General features: G+C 36.8%; 1 protein-coding gene and 1 long non-coding RNA gene across 6 annotated transcripts in view; both read left to right on the top strand.

Annotated features, from left to right (window-relative positions):
• Positions 1-23,166, top strand: part of NALCN (sodium leak channel, non-selective) — a 230,516-nt gene that overhangs the window by 174,487 nt on the left and 32,863 nt on the right. For all 5 annotated transcript variants that reach the window (XM_015639136.2, XM_015639156.2, XM_015639165.2 and 2 more), the window contains 3 exons: positions 12,021-12,094; positions 21,919-22,020; positions 22,460-22,529. In XM_015639136.2, coding sequence (XP_015494622.1) covers positions 12,021-12,094; positions 21,919-22,020; positions 22,460-22,529 — 246 coding nt within the window. The remainder of the gene's footprint in view (positions 1-12,020; positions 12,095-21,918; positions 22,021-22,459; positions 22,530-23,166) is intronic.
• On the top strand, positions 18,015-21,910 carry LOC117244325. The gene is made up of 4 exons (XR_004497190.1): positions 18,015-18,408; positions 18,503-18,565; positions 18,661-18,763; positions 20,757-21,910. It is a non-coding gene; the product is annotated as an uncharacterized LOC117244325 (long non-coding RNA).

The raw sequence follows: 23,166 nt of genomic DNA on the forward strand, positions 1-23,166 counted from the left end.
TTGGAAAAAAATTATTTTTGGTGTAAATCACTGTAACCATGACTACAATCCATTTGATATGATTTTCATCTATGCCAAATCAAAAGAACAGCTTTGGAAATCAGATTTCTCTGCTATAATCCTTTTTTTCTAGTCACGTCTGTGAGTTCCGTCATTTCTTCTAACTCTTCCAAATTTTTAAACTATTATGAAAGTTATAAACTAACCAAACACTATTACAAAAAAAATCACTTTTAGATACCTAAATGCCCTTTACATTTCATGCATCCCCTAAGAGTTCTCTGTCAGTGTATGGAGTGAGTAGGTGTGTGGATGCAGATTGTATCATGTTCTTCCTTCTACATCCAACTCCAGCAACACCTGGGCTCTCCCACATACAGATGCTTGATGGGCAGCTTAGCACTTTGCTTTGTTTGACTTGTTTATTATTATCTGTAACATCTTGTGTGTAAAACTTGGATTCTCTGGGGTTCTCTGAACTTAATACTGCTGGAGATGGAGGATGATCATTTTTTGCTCTCCACTTGAGGTCCTGCATAGCAAATTTACTAAAGATCAGTGATCTTGCCACAGACCTGCCCCCCTGAATGCTGTTCTGGTCTGTCCTGATGTGGTCTGCAGGCCATGATTTGAAAAAGCCATGGTCAAATTAGAGAAACCGGGACTGTTCAGATTGGTGAGCATTCCCCTGTTGTAGTAGAAAGCACTGTGAAGGTATTTTCTGGTTAAAGAAGGAAGATTTCTTGGAAAAAGTATGAGGTTAAAAGAGGGATTTAGGGTATTAAATGTACATTGTAGATGCAGGGGAAAGGGAGTTTTAGGGACAGAGTGGTAAGTGTTCTTTTATACTTCTTCACTTGTATGAAAATTATTCCCAGTATACTGGGAATTTCCTTAGATTGCCAATATTTCAGTAAATTCTTGTCCAGAAGAACTGGATAAAAATGGATTCAAAATATACGGAAACATAATTTTAGTGCAAGTGGTCGGATGAGAAGAAAGGTACTTGGAAGAAAATAAGGACATCTCAGTGGCTTTCACATAGCCTGAGGTATATTTGCAGCAAATTTCAGGGGGACAAAAATTAAATTAATGTGATATTTACAACAAATCAGGTGTCCAGTGAAATACATCTGAGTTGGCTGTAGAGCATGGGCTTTGTCTTCTTAACTTCAAGACTGGAATCAGAGTGGCACAGAAACCCTTCAAAGTGCTTTCCTAAGAGACACTCAACTTTTAGCAAACCTTGCAGAAAATTATTGTGAGATGGACACTTCTGAACTGATTAGTTACCCTTAACATTAATCCTTGTTAATCCTTAATCCTTGGCCATACAACACAGCACATGGCTGTTAAAGTTCAAAACTGACAGACTCATGAGATGAACTTTGAAAATGCTTTTGGTTCGATATGTACAGATAATACAGATAACCCATGTGCATGCTTACAACAGTGGCAAAGCAGGAGTAAATTACACAAGAAAGCACAAGAGCGTTTAATATATCCATATGTTTTATAGTTCAGACTTGGAGCATCTCCCACTTAATCGAGGGAATACAATCAAGTCGTCTCGCTTATTTCTCCGCTTATAAGATTAACTGGATAGTAGCAAATGTCTCTTTTCTCTCTTTTCTATCATCTTTCTATCATTTTCTGATTCCTTTCACATGTATGAGTTTTGATTTTAGTTTTACAAGCAGTGCAGTTAGTAGTCATTCCTTTGTCCAGTGGGAGCCAGTCTAGCTCCTGGGAAAGCTTGACCTCCCACACCATATAGCTCTCTCGTTGATTTCCTGTTTCCAGCAGAACATTCCTTTGTGAAGGGAAGCTATGGTCAGGAAGTGAGAGCCAATCTCAGAGGTAGCCAGAGATATTATCATGGAGGACTGTGAATATTAAGCAGCAGACCTCTATTGGGATTTTGTGAAAGAGATGAGACCACTTAAAGGCATTTTAAAGCATGATTTATTAATCTTCTACAGTCTCATGAAGTCATGAGAGCATCTTCACAATGTTTACTAAATGTTCACGGAGAGTGGTCACAAGACTACAGGCCGCAAGGTTTTTTAAAGGGTAATTAGCCAATAAACTAGTGCCACAAAGAATATTTCTACTTTCACACCAATAGTTAATTATTTTGTTCTATACTTCTTTGCCACAGTGCAAATATTCTTAACCAATCATATAATGACACACAAAACTACTTGTTATACCTTAAACTTCTTATTACCTTTATAACTACTTCTATATCTGAACTTTAAAACCTTGAAATTTCCTACAACATAACTTAATGTCTTCCTATTTAAACTCGTATTCTTACTTATGATTCTAAATCTGGGAGCTTTCTCCAAGGCCTTAGATCAAACCCGGTGTCCATGTCTATGTCTAAACTTGCATTTACAAGATTTTGAGAGCTTTCTGTGCTTGCAATTTCCAAAGACCTCGTGCTGGAATCTGTGTTTAACATATTTTGTTAATATCATAGATACTGCTTTTTTGAGCTGCTGAAACATGCCACCTAATCTTGATGTTTTTGTATCATCTGGATATATGTTCTATGTTTGGGATTTTTTCTGATCTGTGCTCAGCTTCTTTAACTATTCTGTTTCTTGAGAAAAAACACCCCAGGCTTCTGAGAGTATTCCAAAAGGACTTTTCCTGCAGAAAGTACTTGTAATTGCAAAAGCTGAAATACCCTTTCAGGTTTTCTAAGGCATATATTTTAGTATGGAAGACAGGGTGTCCCAAGATACCTTGCAGAAAAACATCAGGCACGAAGACATGCTCATATATTTTATTTGTACATTTTTTCCTTAAAACTATGGATAGAATATTTATTCATAAATTACAATTTTCAGAATTCTGTTTCTTACTATAATAAATATATGTCCCAAGTTAATCAACCTCTCTAAACTTTATTTTGGGCATTCCATTGTGCAAAGCAGAATTTTGGCACAAAAGATACAATAGTGTTGTGTTCCTAATTATTCTTTTCTGTAAGTAACTTGAAAGAATAATTTTATTACATTATTTTTGAATATAGCAGAAATTAATAAAGTGTAAATGCACATGTATTCCAAGTAGAAAATATTATTTTTAAATACTACTAAATACATTTTTTTCTGAAGTAATTATTGCAGAATTTCATGCATATCAACAAAAATAATTCAAACTTTTTATTAATTTTCTTAATTTGTCAGAACCCAATTCTGTCCTACTGTTTTGGTTTCCATATACCACTTGTTAATTAAACATAGCCAAGTGCTTCAAGTCTTACCTATTTACATCATTCACAGGAAAATACCAAAATCTATCTTGTTATGACCTTCAGAAAAGTCATTAAAACAATGTACCTGCTGGAATGATAATGGCTTATGGATCCAACATTTTCTGACTCATTACAGTCATGATTTTCAAAGATGATTTTTTCCCATGTATGTTCTCATCAGTTATTTCTAATGAAGTTAATAGACGAAAATACAGTGATGTATTTCAGGTTTACTGAAAATCAGCTGACCTTTTTATTGCTTTTACATTTTAAAGATTTTCCTGTTTTCATAAAAAAAGGATATGTAAAAATGTCTCTATGTCTAAATAACCAACGTATAGATTTATTTCTCATTGAGCATTTTACCAAATACACATTTGAGCTGGTAATATTTTAATTCTCTGACCATGTTTGCCTTCAGAGTGGAGAAGACAAAACTGCAACAGTAGCAAGACTGTTTTGTTGTGGTCTGTCTCTGATTTCTAATGATTTTAAATTGCTTTGTCACTCTTGCCTCTGCATAGTATGTTCAAAAGTCTGCCTGAAAAAATTCCAGTTTTCAATTACATTTTGAGAGAAAGGAAGTGAGGGACTGGATATTTTGCCATTTTCAAAAAGAGCCATAATTCAGGACTCCTGCTGGCATTTGCTTTCTACTTCATCAGTTTTACACTAAAATATTTCAAGTGTTTGATACAAAAGCTTTGAATATGTATTGAGATACAAGGATATGTTCCCATTTCTCTTTTTTCTTTAATCAAACAAAATAAAAACAAAAGTTTTAGTGCAATTAACAAAGTACTTACTTTAGTACTTTAACAAAGAGCACACATTACTTTGGTGTGGAGGAAAGAGGCAATGAGGGATTGAGTTACAGGAAAGCCTTTCTCTTTGAACCTTCTACATTACTTTTTCCTGCTTTTACCAAAGAATCCAGATTTCCATCTCCAGCCCTTCAGTGTCCTCCATCCACTCACAGGACTCATTCACAAGAACTGATTAACAATAGTAATGATCAATTATTTCTAGTGGAGGCAAGTGCATGTGCTTGTACAGCCAGAAGTTCCTTACCTCTCCCTTGAAACTCCCTATCCATATCTTCCATCCCCAGCCCAGCCCAGCCTGACAGTCCCTTCATCCCTAGAGCTTCAAGATCCCCAGCTCAAAGTGTGGAGGGGAGCCTTCTCCTGCAGTGCTATAAACCCAGCTGAATGTATAAAAACCCCACATCAGCTTGGCCAGGAGTCCTCAGTTCCACCTGCTGTTGGCTGCCATGAGCAATCTACCCTCTGCTCTTTATCAGCTTTGCACAGGGTCTCCCTGACTGCTGCACTGAGTAGCTAGAAAACAAAAGGAAGAAAATCTATTCAAGGCTGCACTTGCCAAAATGATCAGAGGGATGAATTGCATCTCCTATGAAAACAAGCTGAAAGAGGGTTTTTCAGCCTGGAGAAGGAAACTTCTGGGGAAACCTTTTAGAAGCCTTTCACTAGTTGAAGGGGGCTCATAGTATTGGGACAGACTTTTTTTACAAGGGCCTGTAGCAATAGGACAAAGGGTAATGGTTTTAAACTAAACAAGGGTAAAGTCAGGCTAGATATAAGGAAAAAAATTTTTGTGATGGCAGTGGTGAAACAGTGAAACAAGTTGCCCAGCAAGATGGTGAGCTCCCCATTCCTGAAAACATTCACTTTCAGATTGGATGGGACTCTCTAAGCAACCTGATCTAGTTGAAGATGTTTCTGCACATTGCACAGGGATTGGACTAAATGGTTTTTCAAGGTCTCTTCCAACCCAAACCATTCTATATTTTTGCAGAAAATCTACCCATTAAACCTATGAAAGTTTAGAACTCAGGTATACCAAAGTAAAAAACAGAACAAAACAAAACAAAACAAAACATGTCATTATAAGGCATAAAAGAGAGGGATTCTTCTCTTTCCCTGGAGCTGCTCCTCCATGAGTCTGAGATGGACTACGCCCTCTTTAGGTCTTTAGAGATTTTATGACTGCTAATAGCCTTGTCCACATTCTCAGACTTAATTGAAAAAGGTTCTTGGTTATGAAAAGACATGTAGATTTTCCAGACCAGTAGTCAGCTAATTAGAAGAACTTTACCTTCCTTAAGAGAGAGGCAGCAATCAAGGGCTACAAAATGAATCAAAGCTATTTCAGGTCAATGACTCCCAAGAGTTTAGGAGATTATGCCCACCTCTCATTCTAGACATCTAATCCAAAGAGACAGCCTATGAGTCCTTGTGGCATTTACATAATGCTAGACCACTTTCCTGACTGTGTAGTAAGCCTACTTCTTACATAGGACAACCTCACACAGGGCCAGATTTTCAAAGCCCAGATGAAATACTTAGTTCTAGTTTGAGAGAGGGAAATGGATTAGTGATCTCTAGAGCTGTCTTGTAATTGCTGCCTTTATTCAAAGTTTTCAAAAGAGATTAAGAAGTTCCTAGCTACATATAGGATTTAGTCACTTAACTTGCTTAAATTTTTGTGAACATTTTGTTAAGTATCTACCAAAAACTTGAAGTCTCGCCTTCCATGGTGCTTTGTGTGACTTTTGTCACACTCATTTTGAAAGAGTCCAATCTCTTCACATCAAAGATACATTGGCAGAATGTTGTTGAACAAATATTTGCATTTGAGAGGCTAAACAGCAAACTCCTGTGGACCAGGAATATCCTATGTTTATAGAATGCTCAAGCTTTGAACAAATTCTTCCTAAATACTTCCTTGCTCTCTTGTAAAAACTATTCTGATATATTGGTTATTGTACTGACTCTTCATATTTTTCCTAGTAGCTGTACATGTTTAAATAACAATACAATACCTAACAATCTGTTCATTTTGCAAGTCTACATAAACCATCCATTGGCATGCAACAAATTCCAAACTGAAACAGAAGCTCTGGATTTTTTTTTTCCTTCCTTGGAATTTCTGGCATGGCACAGCAGACTATTCCCATATGGTCCTGCAGTTGCCTATAAGAGTATTATTAACAACTCTAGGCCAAAACTACTTATTTTCATATAACACTTAAGAAATTACCTTAGAAAAATGTATTGCATGCACTGCTTTTTTTTTTCTACTGTCAAGTAAATATTTCAGATATTCATATTTCATGATTTGTTTATGACCTTGTCTCACCTTGTGTTCCTGAACACCCACCAATACTTGTCTCTTCTTCCAACTTTGAAGTAGCCGGATACAAAAATCATACACTTCATCACCACATATTTTACCTGTTGATAGCATACAATCATTTATCAAATTCAAGATGAAAATAATTGCTTTGTGTAGCATTCACTGAGGTCTGGGCACTGCAAACACGTTGCTAGAGAAATACATCAAACCTTAGTAAATCAAAATATACAGCATTTCTCAAAACATAAAACCATTCAGCCATATCTTAGCTGGTATAAATTGGCATAGATCCCCCTGAAGTCAGCAGTGCTGTGCCAGTATGCTTAGTATATAGGATTGGTCCACAGCCATTTCCTGACACTTCACAAAGGTATTTTCCTGTGTTGCTTGGCTTTTAATCTTATGCCAAGGATTTTCTTCTTCCAGGGTAGAAAGCCTTGATTTTTGAAATACACTGCTAAACAAACAGTACTATTGAAAATGTCTGCAGTACCTTTTCAAAGCAGAGGGTGGCACTTGCAGAGCAACAATGTTCTGTGATTTAGCTTATTTTACAACGGTTGCTGTGTCCTTGTCGACAAATGGGATTTCATGGGATGTAGCATTTAGACCAGGTTCACTCTGAACTGAGTTATTTTGTCTGCCTAAAGTCTGTACTGCCAACAGCAGCAGAGAAGGTTGTCAACACTTGTGGAAAAGAAGCACTACCTGCAGATTTCCTAATTCTGTGGTCATGTCTGTGTAAATAAACTCAAAGAAATATGAGAACCAAGACACAAGCTTTGTTCATGGTATAGTAGCAGCACATTATATTTATCTAAAGCTTTTTCATCCAGGAAATACTATTGGGAATTTGCTGACCTGCTACAGCAGATCATTGCAGTTTAAAGTAACATGCAATAGTTCTCTAAAGTGTGTTGCTGAAAACGTATTTTAGAGTAATCAGATGCCTTTATGTGATTTTAAGACAGTGTCAAATGCTAAAAAATAATGTTATTTAGCAGAAATCTATATGACACTGTGGTTTCTGCATGAAGTGTACTTATAGGTGGTATAGAGAAGTAAATAAATAAATAAATAAAAGCTAATAAAGGTACACTGAGGGTGTCCTCGCAGTACAGCACAATCTGTAATAAAAAAACCCAGCAGGCTAAACAGATATACCCTAAAATAACATCAGTAGAGTGTACTGTACTTATTTAATTTCATATTGTCTGATTGAGTAATGTATTTTGTATGTTAGCACTGTTTATAATTTCCTCTGCAACATACCAGAACTCGGCAGGTATCACAAGTTTTAATTGCCAGCCTCATTCTGCACCAGCATGAGGCATCTAGACATTATTAAACAAAATACTGATCATCACCCCCATTTTCTGTTTGCACAGTCCCATTGCATTTGCCTGGTGTGCTATGCAAATTTGTAAAATTAAATGGGAAGTAGTTTATTTCATTTATCTAATATAGAAATAAGGATGCATAATTTAAAAAACACTAGTAATATTTGATTTTCTTCAGCATGCATATTGACATATGTGTGTTGCTATTTGACTGACTGCTGACTCCTTTGAATATGAGAAATAGATCAGTTGTGTTATCTAAAAATATTTTCTTGCATTGCTTCTTCTGGATATTTTTGACTCAAGATAAATTCACCAGTGTTCTGCTGAAAGAATGGCTCCTGATTCCTAAAGAGGAAGGAGGACCATTGTCTTCAAAAGCCATAATCCTTGGAAGTGCCGGGTTGTTTTGTGAATTCCATTTTGGACCACTGAGTTCTCTAGGCACCGAACTCTAGGATCTTGTATGTGCCTATGTATTCTGGATTAAAGAATGGATACCTGACTCCAATCTAAATTCCATCACAGTCCAGACACAGACAGGATTGTAAAAAAAACTTCAAAACTTTGCCTAAGCTGCAGTCCATTGGGTGTGTTTAGGCCAAGGGGTGCCCAAGGATGTCCTGTCTCAGCTGCAAGTTTCACAGCTAGTCCTGAAAAAAATGCACTCTACACTAATAATGTGATGCAACACCCTGTTCTCATACCTTTCTCCATTCCTATGACTTCTTAGGCATGGAGGGGAAGCCATATGAGGAGCAGCTGGGGTCACTTGATCTCTTCTTCCTGGAGAAGAGAGTCAGAGGAAACCTCATCACAGTCTACAGCTTCCTCCTGAAGGGAAGAGGAGGGGCAGGCACTGGTCTCTTCTCTCTGGTGACCAATGACAGGGCTGAAAGAATGGCCTGCAGTTGTGTCAGGGGAGATTTAGGTTGGATATTAGAAAAAGGTTCTTCACCCAGAGGGTGGTTGGGCACTGGAACAGGCTCCCCAAGGAAGGGGTCACAGCACCAGCCTGGCAGAGTTCGTGTTAGGACAACACTTTCAGGTAAATGGTGTGACTCTTCAGGTGTCCTTTGCAGGGGCAGGAGTTGGACTTCATGAGCCTTTGAATCCCTTCCAACTCATCTGATTCTGTGATTCTGTAATTCTGTTATTTATTTGTTCAAGCATCACTAAATAAAATTCATGAACAGCTTTGAAAATGCAAACAGAACCCAGTCTTTTCTCTCCCAGCTGAGTGGCTCCAGACATGCTCTCCTTCCTACAGCTTCCCTTCATCTCTCTGGCTGCTGCACCTCTGGCTGTGTGACAGCCAAGTATCATAACACAGCACTGCTCTTGCACATCCCCAGCAGACAACTAATGTGCTCATTGAAGGCATCAAGCACAGGGGGTCAAACCATTTCCAGCTGGGGTGGCATAGGGATTTAGCAGTGTTTTTATGTAAAACATACAGCACTGTCTGTTTTGTTAGTCTTGCTGCCTAGAGCAAGGGTTCAGCAGTCCCTGGTGTGGGTTACAAACTTACTGTATAAGTAGCCCATGTCCTAGACCTGCCAGCACCTTTTCTTTAGATGTTCTTCTTGCTGGCTAGAGGAAGTTTAACATTTGGCTTGTGGAAGCACTAAGTGACTGCTCAATGTCCTTCTGGAGTCTTTGGAAGTACAGACTCCTCATTTCTGCTTTCCCAGGGCATGTTCACTTGCTGACTACCTGGGTGAATTTCCTTGTTTGGGCCACACCTTTAAGGCCAAGGTGTTCTGTCACCTAATTAAAACACTGGAAAGTAGTGGTCTATGACGGATAAGGAGCTGTAGAAAAGTTTCAAGAAAAAATTATATGACTCAGCTTTTTTTACTGAAATCAGATGGGCAAAAACTAGAAAATTGGTAGAAAATTAATGCTTCCTATGTTTGAAATAGCTTCAATTTCTAAGAAGTCAACAAAATTTTGTTACTAGAAATATGTCCATAGTAATGGACATAACACATTACTAGGTAGCATGCTTTTTTTTCACTGATGTAGAACTACTTCATGTAGTTGCAATTATTCTAAAGCGTTTATTTATAACAGGAAAAAAGAACTGAGACAAAACTTCTGGTTTTCCACCCTCGTTACTTCCATAAGTTTGAGCCCTAAAAAATATCAACAAACATATTTTAAAATAGGTCCTCCCATAATTTAGAGGCTTCTTCCTACAATTCTGCTAAGGGAAAAAAGGTTACACAGCATTCACTGACATAAATTTCACTGACATTAGAAAAAGAAAATATGTGAAAGAGTTGCCATTGCTTTCAGCATAATAATCAGATGTATATAAATCCGTAATTAAGTACAATGCTGATAAATTCACTAAACCTGTGTCTAGATACTGAAAATGAGTTAAAATCTACACAAAAGTGTTTCAATATATGACATATTTGTACCGACAGGATATTTATTGTAATGGTTTATTACTTCCCTGTCTGATCATCCAGGAGCCCCTTTGGCAGTCACTCTGGCATCTGGTGCCAAGTCCCGTCCCCAGCTACACACCCCACACTCACACAGTCACACCAGGTTTCCTCACCAGCTTGACCCCACATTTCCCAAAGCAGAGTCCCAGACATCCAGATCCTTAAAATTATTTAATCTTGGTACAATAACTGAATAATAAAATAGCAGCTTGAGCTGGGTGCCTTCAAGGAGACACCCCAAGCAAAGGCACCCCAGGCATTTATAGCCTCACAGTCTAAGCAAGAAAACGTCTGGGGTCATCAGCTCCTGCCATGTCTTTGAGTGCCACAGGTCCCTGTGGCCTTTGTTAGGCAAAGGGTCATCAGTTCACAGCCTCCTGCCTTGGGCTCAGGCTCTTGCACCCCCAGAGTTCAATCTGCAGCTCAAACTGCAGCTGCACACCCAGCCTGCACTGGATGTATTCCTCAACAGGTGTATCTCATACTAGGATTTTCATTTCAGTTTTGTGTTAACCATATCCAGGCAATGGAAATTTCTCTTGTTTATATTCAAATATTCAACAAGTTTATTACTCTTTCTGTAATCTTAACTGAAATTCCAATACCTTCTTTTCCAAACTACATTCTGAAGTGGTGCATGCTTCATTTCCATTTTCAAGTTCCCGGTTTATTAAGGAACCCACAGATTCTCAAAATAGGGGTGTTTTCAAATCATCTGTATTATTACTTCTCCAGGCTGTACAGAGAAGAGCTAGGACTCAAGAAAGGTTAAAGGGGCCACACTTGTAAAGGCAAAGGGTAGGAAAGAGGTTGTAGTTTGCTGTTAGAGTAGTGGTTTAAAAAACAGTACCCATTTCATTAAGTACAGCCAGTATAATTAGCGAGTCTTTAAGGTATTTTCTAGGCTTCTGTTTCTCTACAAAGTAAGATCTTACTGCAGCTCAGAGTCAATAAGAGTCTTCAGAGAAGTTCTGGCAAAATTATTTGTCAAATTACTCTTGATTTGAGCTAGTATTTTAGAAAATTTAAAGAACATGTAAAGAAACGTGCTTAAAGATTCCATTTCAGATTGATCAAAACCAGGACACAGATTGCTAAGACTTTCCAAATCTCTCTCAACCATTTTCTTCAAGATAACAATCTCTAAACAGTTGACAGATTGAAATCTTATGATGTGCCAGAGGCTTTCTGTTCATCACAGATGCAATTCCTGAGCTAAATTCTTCAGCTGTGGTTTGCTCCTTGATTTGTCATATTTGTTAATCACTTGCTTGTTTCTTCATGTATCTCAGTCCTTTCATTTCATGTTCAGGAAGTCCTGTTCACAAGAAGATTCCTGAAACACTGTTCATGACCAGAGGCAAGCATAAGCATATTTTGCTCAACACATTTTTTTCTCTGCATCTGTGGGAAAAAAAAAAAAAAAAAAGACATTGAAATGAGACATCTGAGCTTTGTTTGCTGGCTGTTTTGTACAATCAAGGCATCTCCAGAGTATGATCCAGCCTAGTCAAAATCCAAAGTGAAGAAGGAGTACCAAAACAGTATGAATTGGCCAAGTGGAGAAGAAATGTGTAATAAAGCAAATTTCTGCTAGCAAGCAAAACTATCTGCTTTCTACACAGAACTACCTAACAATTGGGATTGGAAGGCCAAAAGATGTACATAAGCATTTTGACTGCTTTCCACCATCCTTTTTATGCACTCAGCATCATTATATTTAATTCTTCTGTCACATACACATTATATTTTAAGACAATTAAAAAGTATGCTGTCTTTTTCTTAATTTTATAGCTCCGTAAATCTGTTTTCAGCATCAGAGCAAGAAACCTTCTGGAAAAAGAGACGGCAATCAATAAAATTCTAAGGTAAGAGTCAGATGTGATTTGATATTGTTTTGACTGTCATCTGATTTCTCACAACCTTGTTTATCATGCATGTTACTGGATGTATAATATTCATAATAGCGGATGTCTTTGTAGTACATCTATTGCCTTCATTATCAAAGGTAAGTTGCTCTTTGGCTATTTTATATGCTTGAACAACAAAAAAAAAGGGATTGTACTTCTTCAGTATATATTTCAATTGTATCATGCAGTAAGATCATATTTTAGCTCTCTTCACTTCTTCCTTCTGAATTAACCAAAACATGTCTGTTATTTTGCCTAAATAATTCTAACCTGATTCTTGCAAATATCTGCACATAAATGTGTTCAGGGATTTTGGGCTAGAAGCATAGACTACAGCTAGTCATATTCCAAGTACCAAGTGGACAGTGAAGATTTCACAACCATGGCTTCTGTAGAAACATTTCCTGAATGTTTTAATAGTGATCACTCCTTTTTGTATTCCTTATCAAGTAACTACACAGCACCATAAGCAAATAATGCAAGCCTAAGTCTCCAAGACCCAATTCTGAAGTTATTTAGGTAACTCTGAGCTTCAGTTTTTCATGCCACTATTGGTGAATTAATAATGCAAACTATTTATAGGTCACTGTTTTTTTTATAGTGATGCTTGTGTTTTGTCAGTGAGAGGTGCCAGGTAAATACATTGTATTAATAGGAACACTGATGTGAAAAGTGCAGGTTAAGTAAGGCAATGTTTTATGAGGAGCAGTGCACAAGGGGTTCTGTGTTATTTCTGAATCGTGAAGTTTCTTGAAAACCGTTTGAGAAGTCTTGCAGCTCTGGTTCTTTTTAATGCTCTATAAGAATACAGAACAGGGAGAACTGTAGAAATTAACATGAAACTTCTTCTCTCTTTAAACCCATATAATGACAACATAAACAATTACTAATTCAAATGAATACTCACTGTAAAAATATTATTGATAAAAGTAAATGTAATATCATAAGTATTCAATCTTAACAAAATTTAGTGCACTATTTGTAAGCATTTCTTTCAGCTGTGTGCCTTGATTTCACAGGAATTACTGTTACAGGTAGAATAAGCAAAATACTTCTAAAAATACAGGTTTAGATACAGGCATCCTGGCAGTATTTCAGTAAAACATTTGTAATGAAATTCTGTGTTATATAAGAACAGTGAAATGTTATTGACACCTCCAGGGCTCCACAAATGTCAGTTTGTTTGGTGTTTTTCATATACTATACTGCATGAGGAAAAATGTAGACAAAAAAATTTAAAAAAAGACCAAAAAACTGATATTGTAGAAGCTCCATTCTTTCTTAGATAGGAGGAAAAACTTAAATTCTGGAAATTGAATTTCAGAATTCCCCCATCAGCACAGAACTCTCTCCTTATTAGGAGAAGTCTGAAATAGTGGGAGGAGAATCCAAGCAAAGAATTGTTTGGACTTCACCAAGTTCTCAGAGATGCAAGGACAGTACCAGAAATCAGTCCTGACAATTTCAATCCTGCTGAATTTCACTTGGTCTGTCAGATCATGGCTTCTGCCAAAGTCATGTATGTAAAAGGACTCCTTTTCAATTCACCTGAATTCCTCTGAAGTTTCAGAGGCAGAATAATAGAATTTTCATTTAATCATCTACTGCTTTGTTTTTAATTATCTATTCACTCTGTTAATTTAATCTTTATTTACTGAGTTTTCCAATCTATTTCCTGGATCATCAGCAATAAATTTTGAGGAACACAGAGAAAAGGAGGGAACTTCCATCAAGTAAGAAAAACAGGGATCACGTCCTCTAACACTTTCTTGGGCTGATTTACAAAGAATCTTACAAAGAATCTTCTCTCTTCTGAGAAAAAGAACAAATACTGTTTATTGTTCCTTGTTATTGACTCAAAACTGTTAAATAAGCTCTGATGTAATGACACTTGCAATTCATCTGTTCCAGCATAAGAAGATTGTGTTCATGGTGCATCTGGTGGGCAAACTGATAGAAATTGCCAGTGATGAGCTGACTCGTCCTGAGCACTGCCAGTGTTTCCAGGTTAATGACAGGGACAGCCCTGTTGACGCAGGGGAATTTTACAGACAGGAAAAGAAGTGATAATATTTGCAACTGAAATTTCAGATTCAGTTTAAGTAACACAGGAAAATTCAAACTCTCAACACATGAGAGATTATAGTTCTTATTTTTGCTTTAGTTGTAAATGCTGTAAACTCCCTTATAAAACTAGGTGATTCTCAAGTATTCAGATTATCTGACAAAAGAAGAAATGTCATTTCTGCCAAGAACAATAAGAGTTAACTCAGAATTTTTCTTCTGAAAAGATTGCTTCTAGCATAATTTAAATTTTTGTCTACCTGAATTAAGAAGCATTTTTCTAAAGCAATACCTCTATATGTAAAGCTGCCCAGGGGCAACTTCAGCTTGATAAAATTGATGTGCGGAAAGGAAATTTTAAGTCAGTTCCAGCCTAAGGCCACCTCTGATCTTCCCCCCCTCTACTTTTTAAACCTTGCCGAATTATTTTTTAATCAAATTGTGAATGTTTCAGTACAGCCAACTGTATAGAAGGACCATGCATTACACATAGCCTTCATGTTTCTCTTGTGCATCCTTCTCTATCCAGTCTCCATTTATCCCTTTTATATGCTGAACTTCAGCTTGACATCTTCTTCCCCAAGATGAGGCAGAAGGACAGTAATAGCCTTTGAACACCAAGAGAGATGGTTCATGCATTCAGTCCCAGGTGTCCCACCTGCTCATCTGCTGTTACATTGTGCAGCAAAACTGATGTCTTGGGTATCTTTGTTTTCCTGCAGCTTTCTTGCTGCACCCCTAGGGAAGTGTCTCATTTCCGAGCATCCTTGTTTAGAAGCTAACCTTCACCTTGCCTCCTTGAGGTCTTTGTGCAATTAGGCATGGGAACCAACTCAAGGATGTAGCAACTACTGTTCTGGTACTTTGATCGGTGCTTTGCATCACCAATGCCAGTGGCCAGAGCATGAAAGCCTTAACTCTTCACCATAAATCCATTCTGAAGTGAAGACTTCAACCTTGAAAAATTAAATAAAGTACAAGTGACTTACAGACATTTAGAAAAACTTTTTCAAAACAAGATCCATTTTAATAGAGCCTCTGAATTGCAATCAGCTCTATTCCTTTCTGAAAATTGCAATGCATTTCCCTTAGCAGCAATAACCACTTCTAGCAAATTTACTTTCCCTGCATACTTTCAATGCTTCACACTTTTCTCTCACTCTGTGTTGGTGCAAATACTGCTTTTTCTCTTAAAAGCAGTTTTTGTGCCTGTGGTTCTTCTGACCCTCATTCCTTGCTCGATTGTTATCTAAGAGTGAGTTCTAGTCCTTTGTTAGTCCCACTGGCTTTCTGAAGTAGAGAGAATAGAGCAGGTCCAGTCAAAATGCTGTGTAGAAATCAATTCATTCTCTCCAGTGCTGAGGATAAATTGTAAACAGCACAGAATGGTGGGGAAAATGAGAATAACACATACTCACATAGTCCAGAATACAATCAAAGTGCCAATAGTGCAAAACCTGATTCTGGTGTGAATTAAACTGTGCTTCGCAGAATTAGAGAATGGTTGAGGTTCAAAGGGACCTCTGAAGGTCACCTGGGCCAACCTTCCTGCTCAAGCAGGACCACCCCAGAACAAGTTGCCCAGAACCACATCCAGACACCTTTTGAATATCTCCAGGGAAGGAGACTCTACAACATAGATATAAAATATATATTGTGACAGTTTGGGAAACTTTTTTTTTTTTTTTTTTCCAAATGGGCAGCTTTTTATTTGCTTTTCATTTCAACTGATGCTATAGTAAAGGCATAAATTGATTAAACAGGGGTGTGCAATAGGATTTTCACTGTTCTAGACAAGATTTGTCTGATGTGCTTCCTGGTCCTGAGGGAGTAACATAACTCAGGCTTAAGTGGAATATTCAGTTTCATAAACAACTAACTGAATGAAGTGCATTTATCTTTTGTTTGAAACTGAGAATTCTGGGGGCAGGAGAGGCATGGAGAAGGGAGAGAGGGGAGAAAGAATTGCTTGAATTAAGTATCCTTTCTAGTTTGTTAATATGCTAGAAGATAATTCAGACTTTGTTCATACAAGTATTTCTGCAAAATATAGTGATTTCTAGGAAAGCTATGAAGTTTATCACTAAATAAAATCTCCCTGAACACAAATACAGAGAACGAGCTCAGATCTTTTACAACCTAAATGATTCTATGATTCTCTGATCCTAGAAGATACACCTTTGGTATCCTTTATTAGAAATTTGTCTTTGTTAAATAACTGACTTGTATTAGGTGATTCTGACTCACTTGCAACAAAATTCTTGCCATATATTTTATGTTTTCTCTCTTAAGAATGTGATTTCTTTCTTCATAACTTTGAGGGTTTGACCCCATGCATTTCTCAGAACAAATGTTCCAGGTAAGTTCCATTGATGGTTGTTGTCACTCCATGCAAAATCCAAACTTAGTCACCACGTTCCTAAATCTCTACAAGTGTACGGCATCACTGGATTTCACCTGCCTGATGCAAAGACAAACAAAAAGAAAGACTGGAAGCGGAGTTTTTGGGCTGTGGAGTCTCCAACACTGCAGGTATGGAATTGATCCCATTCTGAGAGAGGTGGTAGACTGGATAGCCACTTGAGGTTTCTTCTTCTGCACTCCTTTTATTGATTCTTCTACAGTCCAATAAAAATTGTTATTATATAAACATCTGTGAGAGGAGAAGCTGAAACAGCAAGGCAAAAATGATAATCACAATAAAAATTGCTGAAGAAAAGGTCTCCTACCGTAGCTCAACTGCCTGAGCAGTCACTAAAGAAAACAAGTGACTATTTGGTTTTTCGCTTTAGAGACATAAGAAAGGAAACAAGAAAAAACATAGAAAAGAAAAAATACTGACTTTCCTAAGTTGTATTAATAATCCATTTTATTTCACCAGCCATATTCAGATTTCTATTAAAAATAGTATCTTTTTCCCACAAAGAACAGTACTGTAGATGTGGTGAAAATGTTCATTGTACTTGCTCTTTAAAAAGCACCTTACTAAATTAAATTTAAAAATGAAGGAAAGAAACACTACGATGCCTCTCAGGTGGAGTGCCCATGAATCTTAGGCTGTCACATTTAACCATATACTCCAAGTTATATGGAATTACAATGAGAACATAGAAAGATTTAGTAAGGATAGAGAGTCCTAGAGAGTGAAAACAGTGCTGAATGATGCTGATAACTGCACTGTGTAACTTTTTTCTAAAAAGTCCTTTTTCTGTTTCTTTGTTTCTGCTACATCTCTTCTGTATTTTTTCTTTATATTCTTGGATTTCTCAGCGTCCTTTGGACTGAATTTTTTTGGGATCTTCCTTCGTGGGGAGTTTTGCTTATCTCAGTTCTTCTGATTCAAAGAAAACTCTCGAGTTCATTAAAATCTTGTTTCTCATGTTTATTAACAGGTGATCACAAAACTTAACAGGTCTCTCCAGGCTGGTTACACAAGGTTAATCTTTGCAATCTGGTACATTTCTTTCTTCTGATAGCACAAACAAGGCTCTGTGGCTCTCTTCATGTCTGATGCACAAAATGGCTATAAACTACGCAGTTCTTTTATTTTTATACTTATTTTTACCCAATTAACAGTAGACACGTATATTATTTTTCTTGATGACCCAATGACCCATCACCTCTGTGATGCACTGCGACATTTTCTATCCAATCACTTACTATTACCCAAAAACCTCTAGGAAAAGAACATGAAGAAAAAAGAAGAAGGGACAACACCCTAAATCTTCTATCTTGTCTCCTGTTCTCTAAACTTTCACTCAATGATTAAAAAAGCTTTTTAATTTACACACTTACTCTTTTAGCTTTTTCTATCTAACTTTAACATTTGTTTTCATGTTTCACCATGAAAACATGCTCATGAATTTCATATTATATGAAATTAAGTGGTTTTTTAGATCTTATAACTAAGTATCAGAAACAAGGGCACAAATTCTGTATTCTAGACTTCAACACACTGGAGTTCACCAGACTACTAATGTTTCTATGTGAGCATGTTTCAGAGAGAACAACAAAAGTACATAGTAATATATGTAGTTTCTACAATTACTACGTAAATACTCACTCATTAAAATACAGAAAAAAAACAAACAAAGCAGTGTTATACTGGAATGCAAGATGAGTGAACAATTTTGCAGAAAGGATGCCTGACTGAAAAGCATGAGCCACATGCTTGCCCTCTGCAAGAGACCTCAGAATACTCATGAAAGGTACAGTATTTCAAATTATTGATCAAAACCTTTAACATTTTACATTTGGTCAAAGAATGGTACTTGGACACTCTGTTCATGACTTATTTTTCAGGAATTCCAAGGCATGAAATAGTTTGAAAGACTTCAAAAATGTGGACCTCCTAATTGGTTGCAGGTAATACAAACTACACGGTATACTAGTATTGTCTTATTCTGTGTGATCTTCACCTGACTTTCTGGTTACCTAAAAAACTGCATTTTCTCTTTCAGGCTAGTTTATTACATTTGCTTTTCAAGGCAAATTTATTACTTTTCAAGGCAAATTTGGAGCGTGTGGTTTGCAGCTGCTGAATTGTGTTCAGAGTTCTGCAAGGTGAGTACAAAATCCAGAAGGCTGACATGTTTCTTGTCTCTTCTCCTTTGTTTCATACCTTCCTTATTCCTCCACTAGTGAAAATAAACCTAATATTTCAGCTATGTGGTATAGGAAGATGGAAAGGGCAGTTTTAACTAAAAAGGGAAATTTTGTATCTATTGTTTGAAGAAAGGTCAAAAGATTCTGACCAGCTACAGTTACATAAAAATGTATCAAGGCAAGAAAAATGTTTTTTAAAAACTCCAATTTTCAAACCACATAGAACTGAATTCTTAGCACTGTGGCATGTTGATTGTGCCTGGTGTGGGATTCAACTCCAGGTAGCCAAATCTGCCTGTAAGCTAAGGGATGTACTCTACCATCTAGTTGACAAAAGTCTAACCAATAAAGGTAATGGAGTCCAGTGAGATCTTTAGCTGACTGCTTTGTCTTTAGATGCCCAATTTATGGTTACTTTAATACCTTCCAAACATCTTTAATTAAAATAATTGACCAAGCATTCAATGAAGTTGTTCACATATGGACATAGAGTAATTTGTGAGATGAAAGAGTATGTCCAAAACATCCTCTGGAAGATAGCAGGGAATACACAAACTTATAGGGATATTGCACTCTGCTGGAACAGCAGCTGGAAGCAAAGCACAATACTCCAAGGCATGGCAGGTGGTGCTGGCCACCTCTGTACAGCCAGTTTAATTGGGTCCTAATCCTCCATTGGCTATGAGTTGGCTAAAACTTTGGACAAGTGGCTCACAGGCAGGCACTGAGAGGAAGCATGCGTGTGTGCGTGTCTACAATGAGAACACAAACCCTATTGCAGACATTAAAACTGGCAACTCTGGAAGTCTGAAAAATACATGGCACCTACCATATTTTTCAAAGGTCCCCAAAGATCTGAAACTCTACGTGTCAAGGCAGCTGAAAAATATCCAGATTCTGAGTCAAAAGGATAACTAAGTGTGGCTCTTACTAAGAGTTCATACAAGGAAGATTAATTCTCAAGGCACTAATTCCCATGAAGTGGAGAATACCAGGAGAGAAGCTGTCTAAAGTAGACAAGGCCTTTTCAGCACATCTATTTTTCTTTGGAAATACAAAAATGTTCCTTTGCAATTGCTTGATAAAAATTTCTGATCTCTGTGCTAAACAACTGGTATTTCATTATTTCTCTGTTGACTTCACAAGAGCTGCAGGGCTTCCAGAACTTAGAGACCATAAACAATACTTTCTATAGGTGTTACTTTTTATACATTCCCATTCTACCATAGTATGCCCACAGTATATGTCTATTTCACAACACTATTAACAATCAAATAAGCCATCTTGTTCATTATTCAGGTAAAGAATTTATCACTTAAGCATTTAAAGCTGACTTTTATTATGAAAACTGATTATGTAATTTGGAATTCAAGTTGCTATGTACAAGAGCATGAAAAGTTTATGTAGAAGTTATGTTTTGATGTCAAGAAAATAATTTTTAGCTATTAGAAGCAGAGCATAATAATTTATATCTACAAGAAAAGATTAAAAAAGAGATAAATTACCCTCTTTGTCACACCAAGAAGCCTCTATATAGAAGTCAGACACCAGAACTTTTCGTTGTCTCTGCTGGGAGAAACTGGATCATCATTTTAATGGAGTGAGACAGGATCTATTTTTAGGAAATAATTCTTTTTCTTTCTGTTATTCAATCAAAAATTGCAAAGGTATTAAAATATCTTGGTTGTTTTCTGACAGTGTCATGTGGTATTATCCTCTACAATATAATGCTTAAAATTCTTTGGTATTAAAATGTTCATTATTTGTCTAAGATGAGCTGTATTTTATAAGACATACAGTAATTTTCTTATATGTCATGATACTTTAGTTCAGTGTAGTGTAACCTAATGCTTTCTGTAACAAGTGTAACACAACGTATTTTTCTAGCATGCTAATCTGATTGGCAATGGTGACACTGACAAACATTCTAAGCTTCTCATTTTTGTTCCAGATATCACTTTGGATTCCTACTTGTATCAGTTATGTGTTTAAATCCAAAAGAAGGAGAAAAAGTGGAGAAGAGTGAAAAACAAAACCACAGTGGAAAAAGAACATGTCATGGACATCTTTTGACATCAAGCATGATCATCCCATGCTGCCAAGGCATTTATCTAAGCCTTACAGACTGGCAGATAGAGTGGTTACACAAAGGGTGTAGGGCTGTTTTCATCTTTTCAGAAAAAAAAAAGTGAAGATTCAGTTCAATAAAAAGTATGGAATATTACCAGCTGAGTCTTGTGTTTCTCTAAATGGTCTCATAATACAAAATGAGCAATAAGGAACACACAGTGTAAACTTTAAATTGAACAATTCTGGAAAGTTAAAATATGTTTCCAATGTTGAAGTTCCTTTTCTCAGCCATCAGAGGGATCTGTCTGAGCTCTTTTAGTGGAAACCTCTCTTTCTTAAGCAAATTAATTTCATTGTAGCCATCAAGATAAAGATACGCATGCTCTGTTTAGCTGTGGTACACTTGCTGGCCAACAAATACTCATTTCTGCCAAAATGTGTAAAATGTGTTTGCCAAAATTAAGCAAAAAACAAAATGAATTATGAACAAACAAGTGAGAACACCCACACAACAAAATGCTGTAAGTTGACTGCATCACCGGAGAGCAGACGTTTCATATTACAGAATATCACAGTGTGCGGCTTTTCATTTCATATCAGATAGAGTACCAGTTGTTTTGAACACTCCAAGTTATGTTCTAGATCCTAAGCATGTATGTATAGCCCCGAAAGGGACTAAAATTGCTGTTGTTCTAGTCCCTTCGTTATTGCTGAGAAACTGGTTTTACTGATGGTCAGTGCATTGCTTGACCCATTCCACACTTAGTCAAGTCTTGAGGGACCAAAAATTCTACAGCAAACTGAAAAAAATTCATAGATGGTCCTTGCTAAGGTGTGGAAAAGGTTCATCAGATGACCAGTAGGGTTGCAGAGTGGGAGCCCATTGCTTTGGGAATATTTTCATGGAAAGTCCATTGCTCTTGCACTGTTACTTTATTTTGTTCTTGAGCCATAAAGCCAAGCTGATTTCTCTGAATGTGCTACCTCTGAAATTACCATTTATACTGAAAACTCCATGTCATCATCTTTACATTTCTTTGTAGGGCCTGCACTAGACAACGTATGCTGAGCGGATCATTTGAGGGGCAGCCAGCAAAGGAAAGATCAATACTTAGTGTCCAGCATCATATACGACAAGAACGCAGGTAAAAATGGACTGAAGGGGTGGTTTTAAAATATTCTTAAAATAAAGGTAACAAAAGGAAATAAATTTGAGCAATCCCTAACATGTGAAAAGCCAAAACTACCTCCTTGTGCAGAGAACTGAATTCACCATTCTTCATTGTAACCATAATGAAATTCATTGTACTGTATAAATGGAAAAAAATGCCTTTTTATTTCAAATGTCATTTCCTTTGCTGACTACAAAGCTATCAATTTAAAGATCAGAAGAAAAGAAATTGGCTTATGTTAGACGAGATTGAAAACAATTGAAGAGCATATAAGCTTCTGATGTTAGCAAGAGAAAAATGATAAGAATTTGAGATATTGGGTGGCTGGAGAAAAGTGCTTTATAATGGTCATCTCATAAAGGTCAAAATTTCATCTTGAGATGTATTGTTAAATTGATTATGATTGTTTCAGGTCACTGAGACATGGTTCGAACAGCCAGCGAATCAGCAGAGGAAAATCTCTTGAAACATTGACTCAAGATGTAAGTCCTCATAGAAATGCTGGTTTCAGCTTGAGAATACAAGAAATTAGAATATATACTATCAAATAAATGCTTGTGGAAGACTAATTATATTTATGAGCTTGCTTGCAATTAGTCTTTTGAAATCTTGAAAGGAAGTCGTAAGACAAATGCTGTAACTGCATTAGAATTATCCTCAAAATAATTGAAATGGTTGTTTCATTGATAGACTTATAGTTTTGGAACACTTGCTGAGACAGATTCACTGAATCTGTAGACACTGCATTAAGAGCACAACAATTGCTGCCCAGGACACCTTAAAAAGCGTTACTCTGGAATTATACAAATCACTCAGGCTGGCAAAACAGCACTTCAAAATTTCTGATGGAAGTTTAGCAATATTTTCCAAGCAGCAAAACTGTCATACAAAGGGACAAAGACTAAAAGGGAGAATAGTAATCATGGATTTCACTGTCGTGTAATTTCATGCAGTTAAGAGCATATTCATTTCTGCAAATTCATACGATATTTTGTGGATCTCTGTAGCAATGAAATTTCAAGATGCATATTAGTCACCCCATTTCCAAACTATCTCAGTCTTTAAAGGTAACTAAAGCAGATGTGGCTTTGCTAGTATCTAACAGTAAGGATATCACCC

Source organism: Parus major, chromosome 1, assembly GCF_001522545.3.
Source record: "Parus major isolate Abel chromosome 1, Parus_major1.1, whole genome shotgun sequence".
In the NCBI taxonomy this organism is placed as follows: Eukaryota; Metazoa; Chordata; class Aves; order Passeriformes; family Paridae; genus Parus; species Parus major.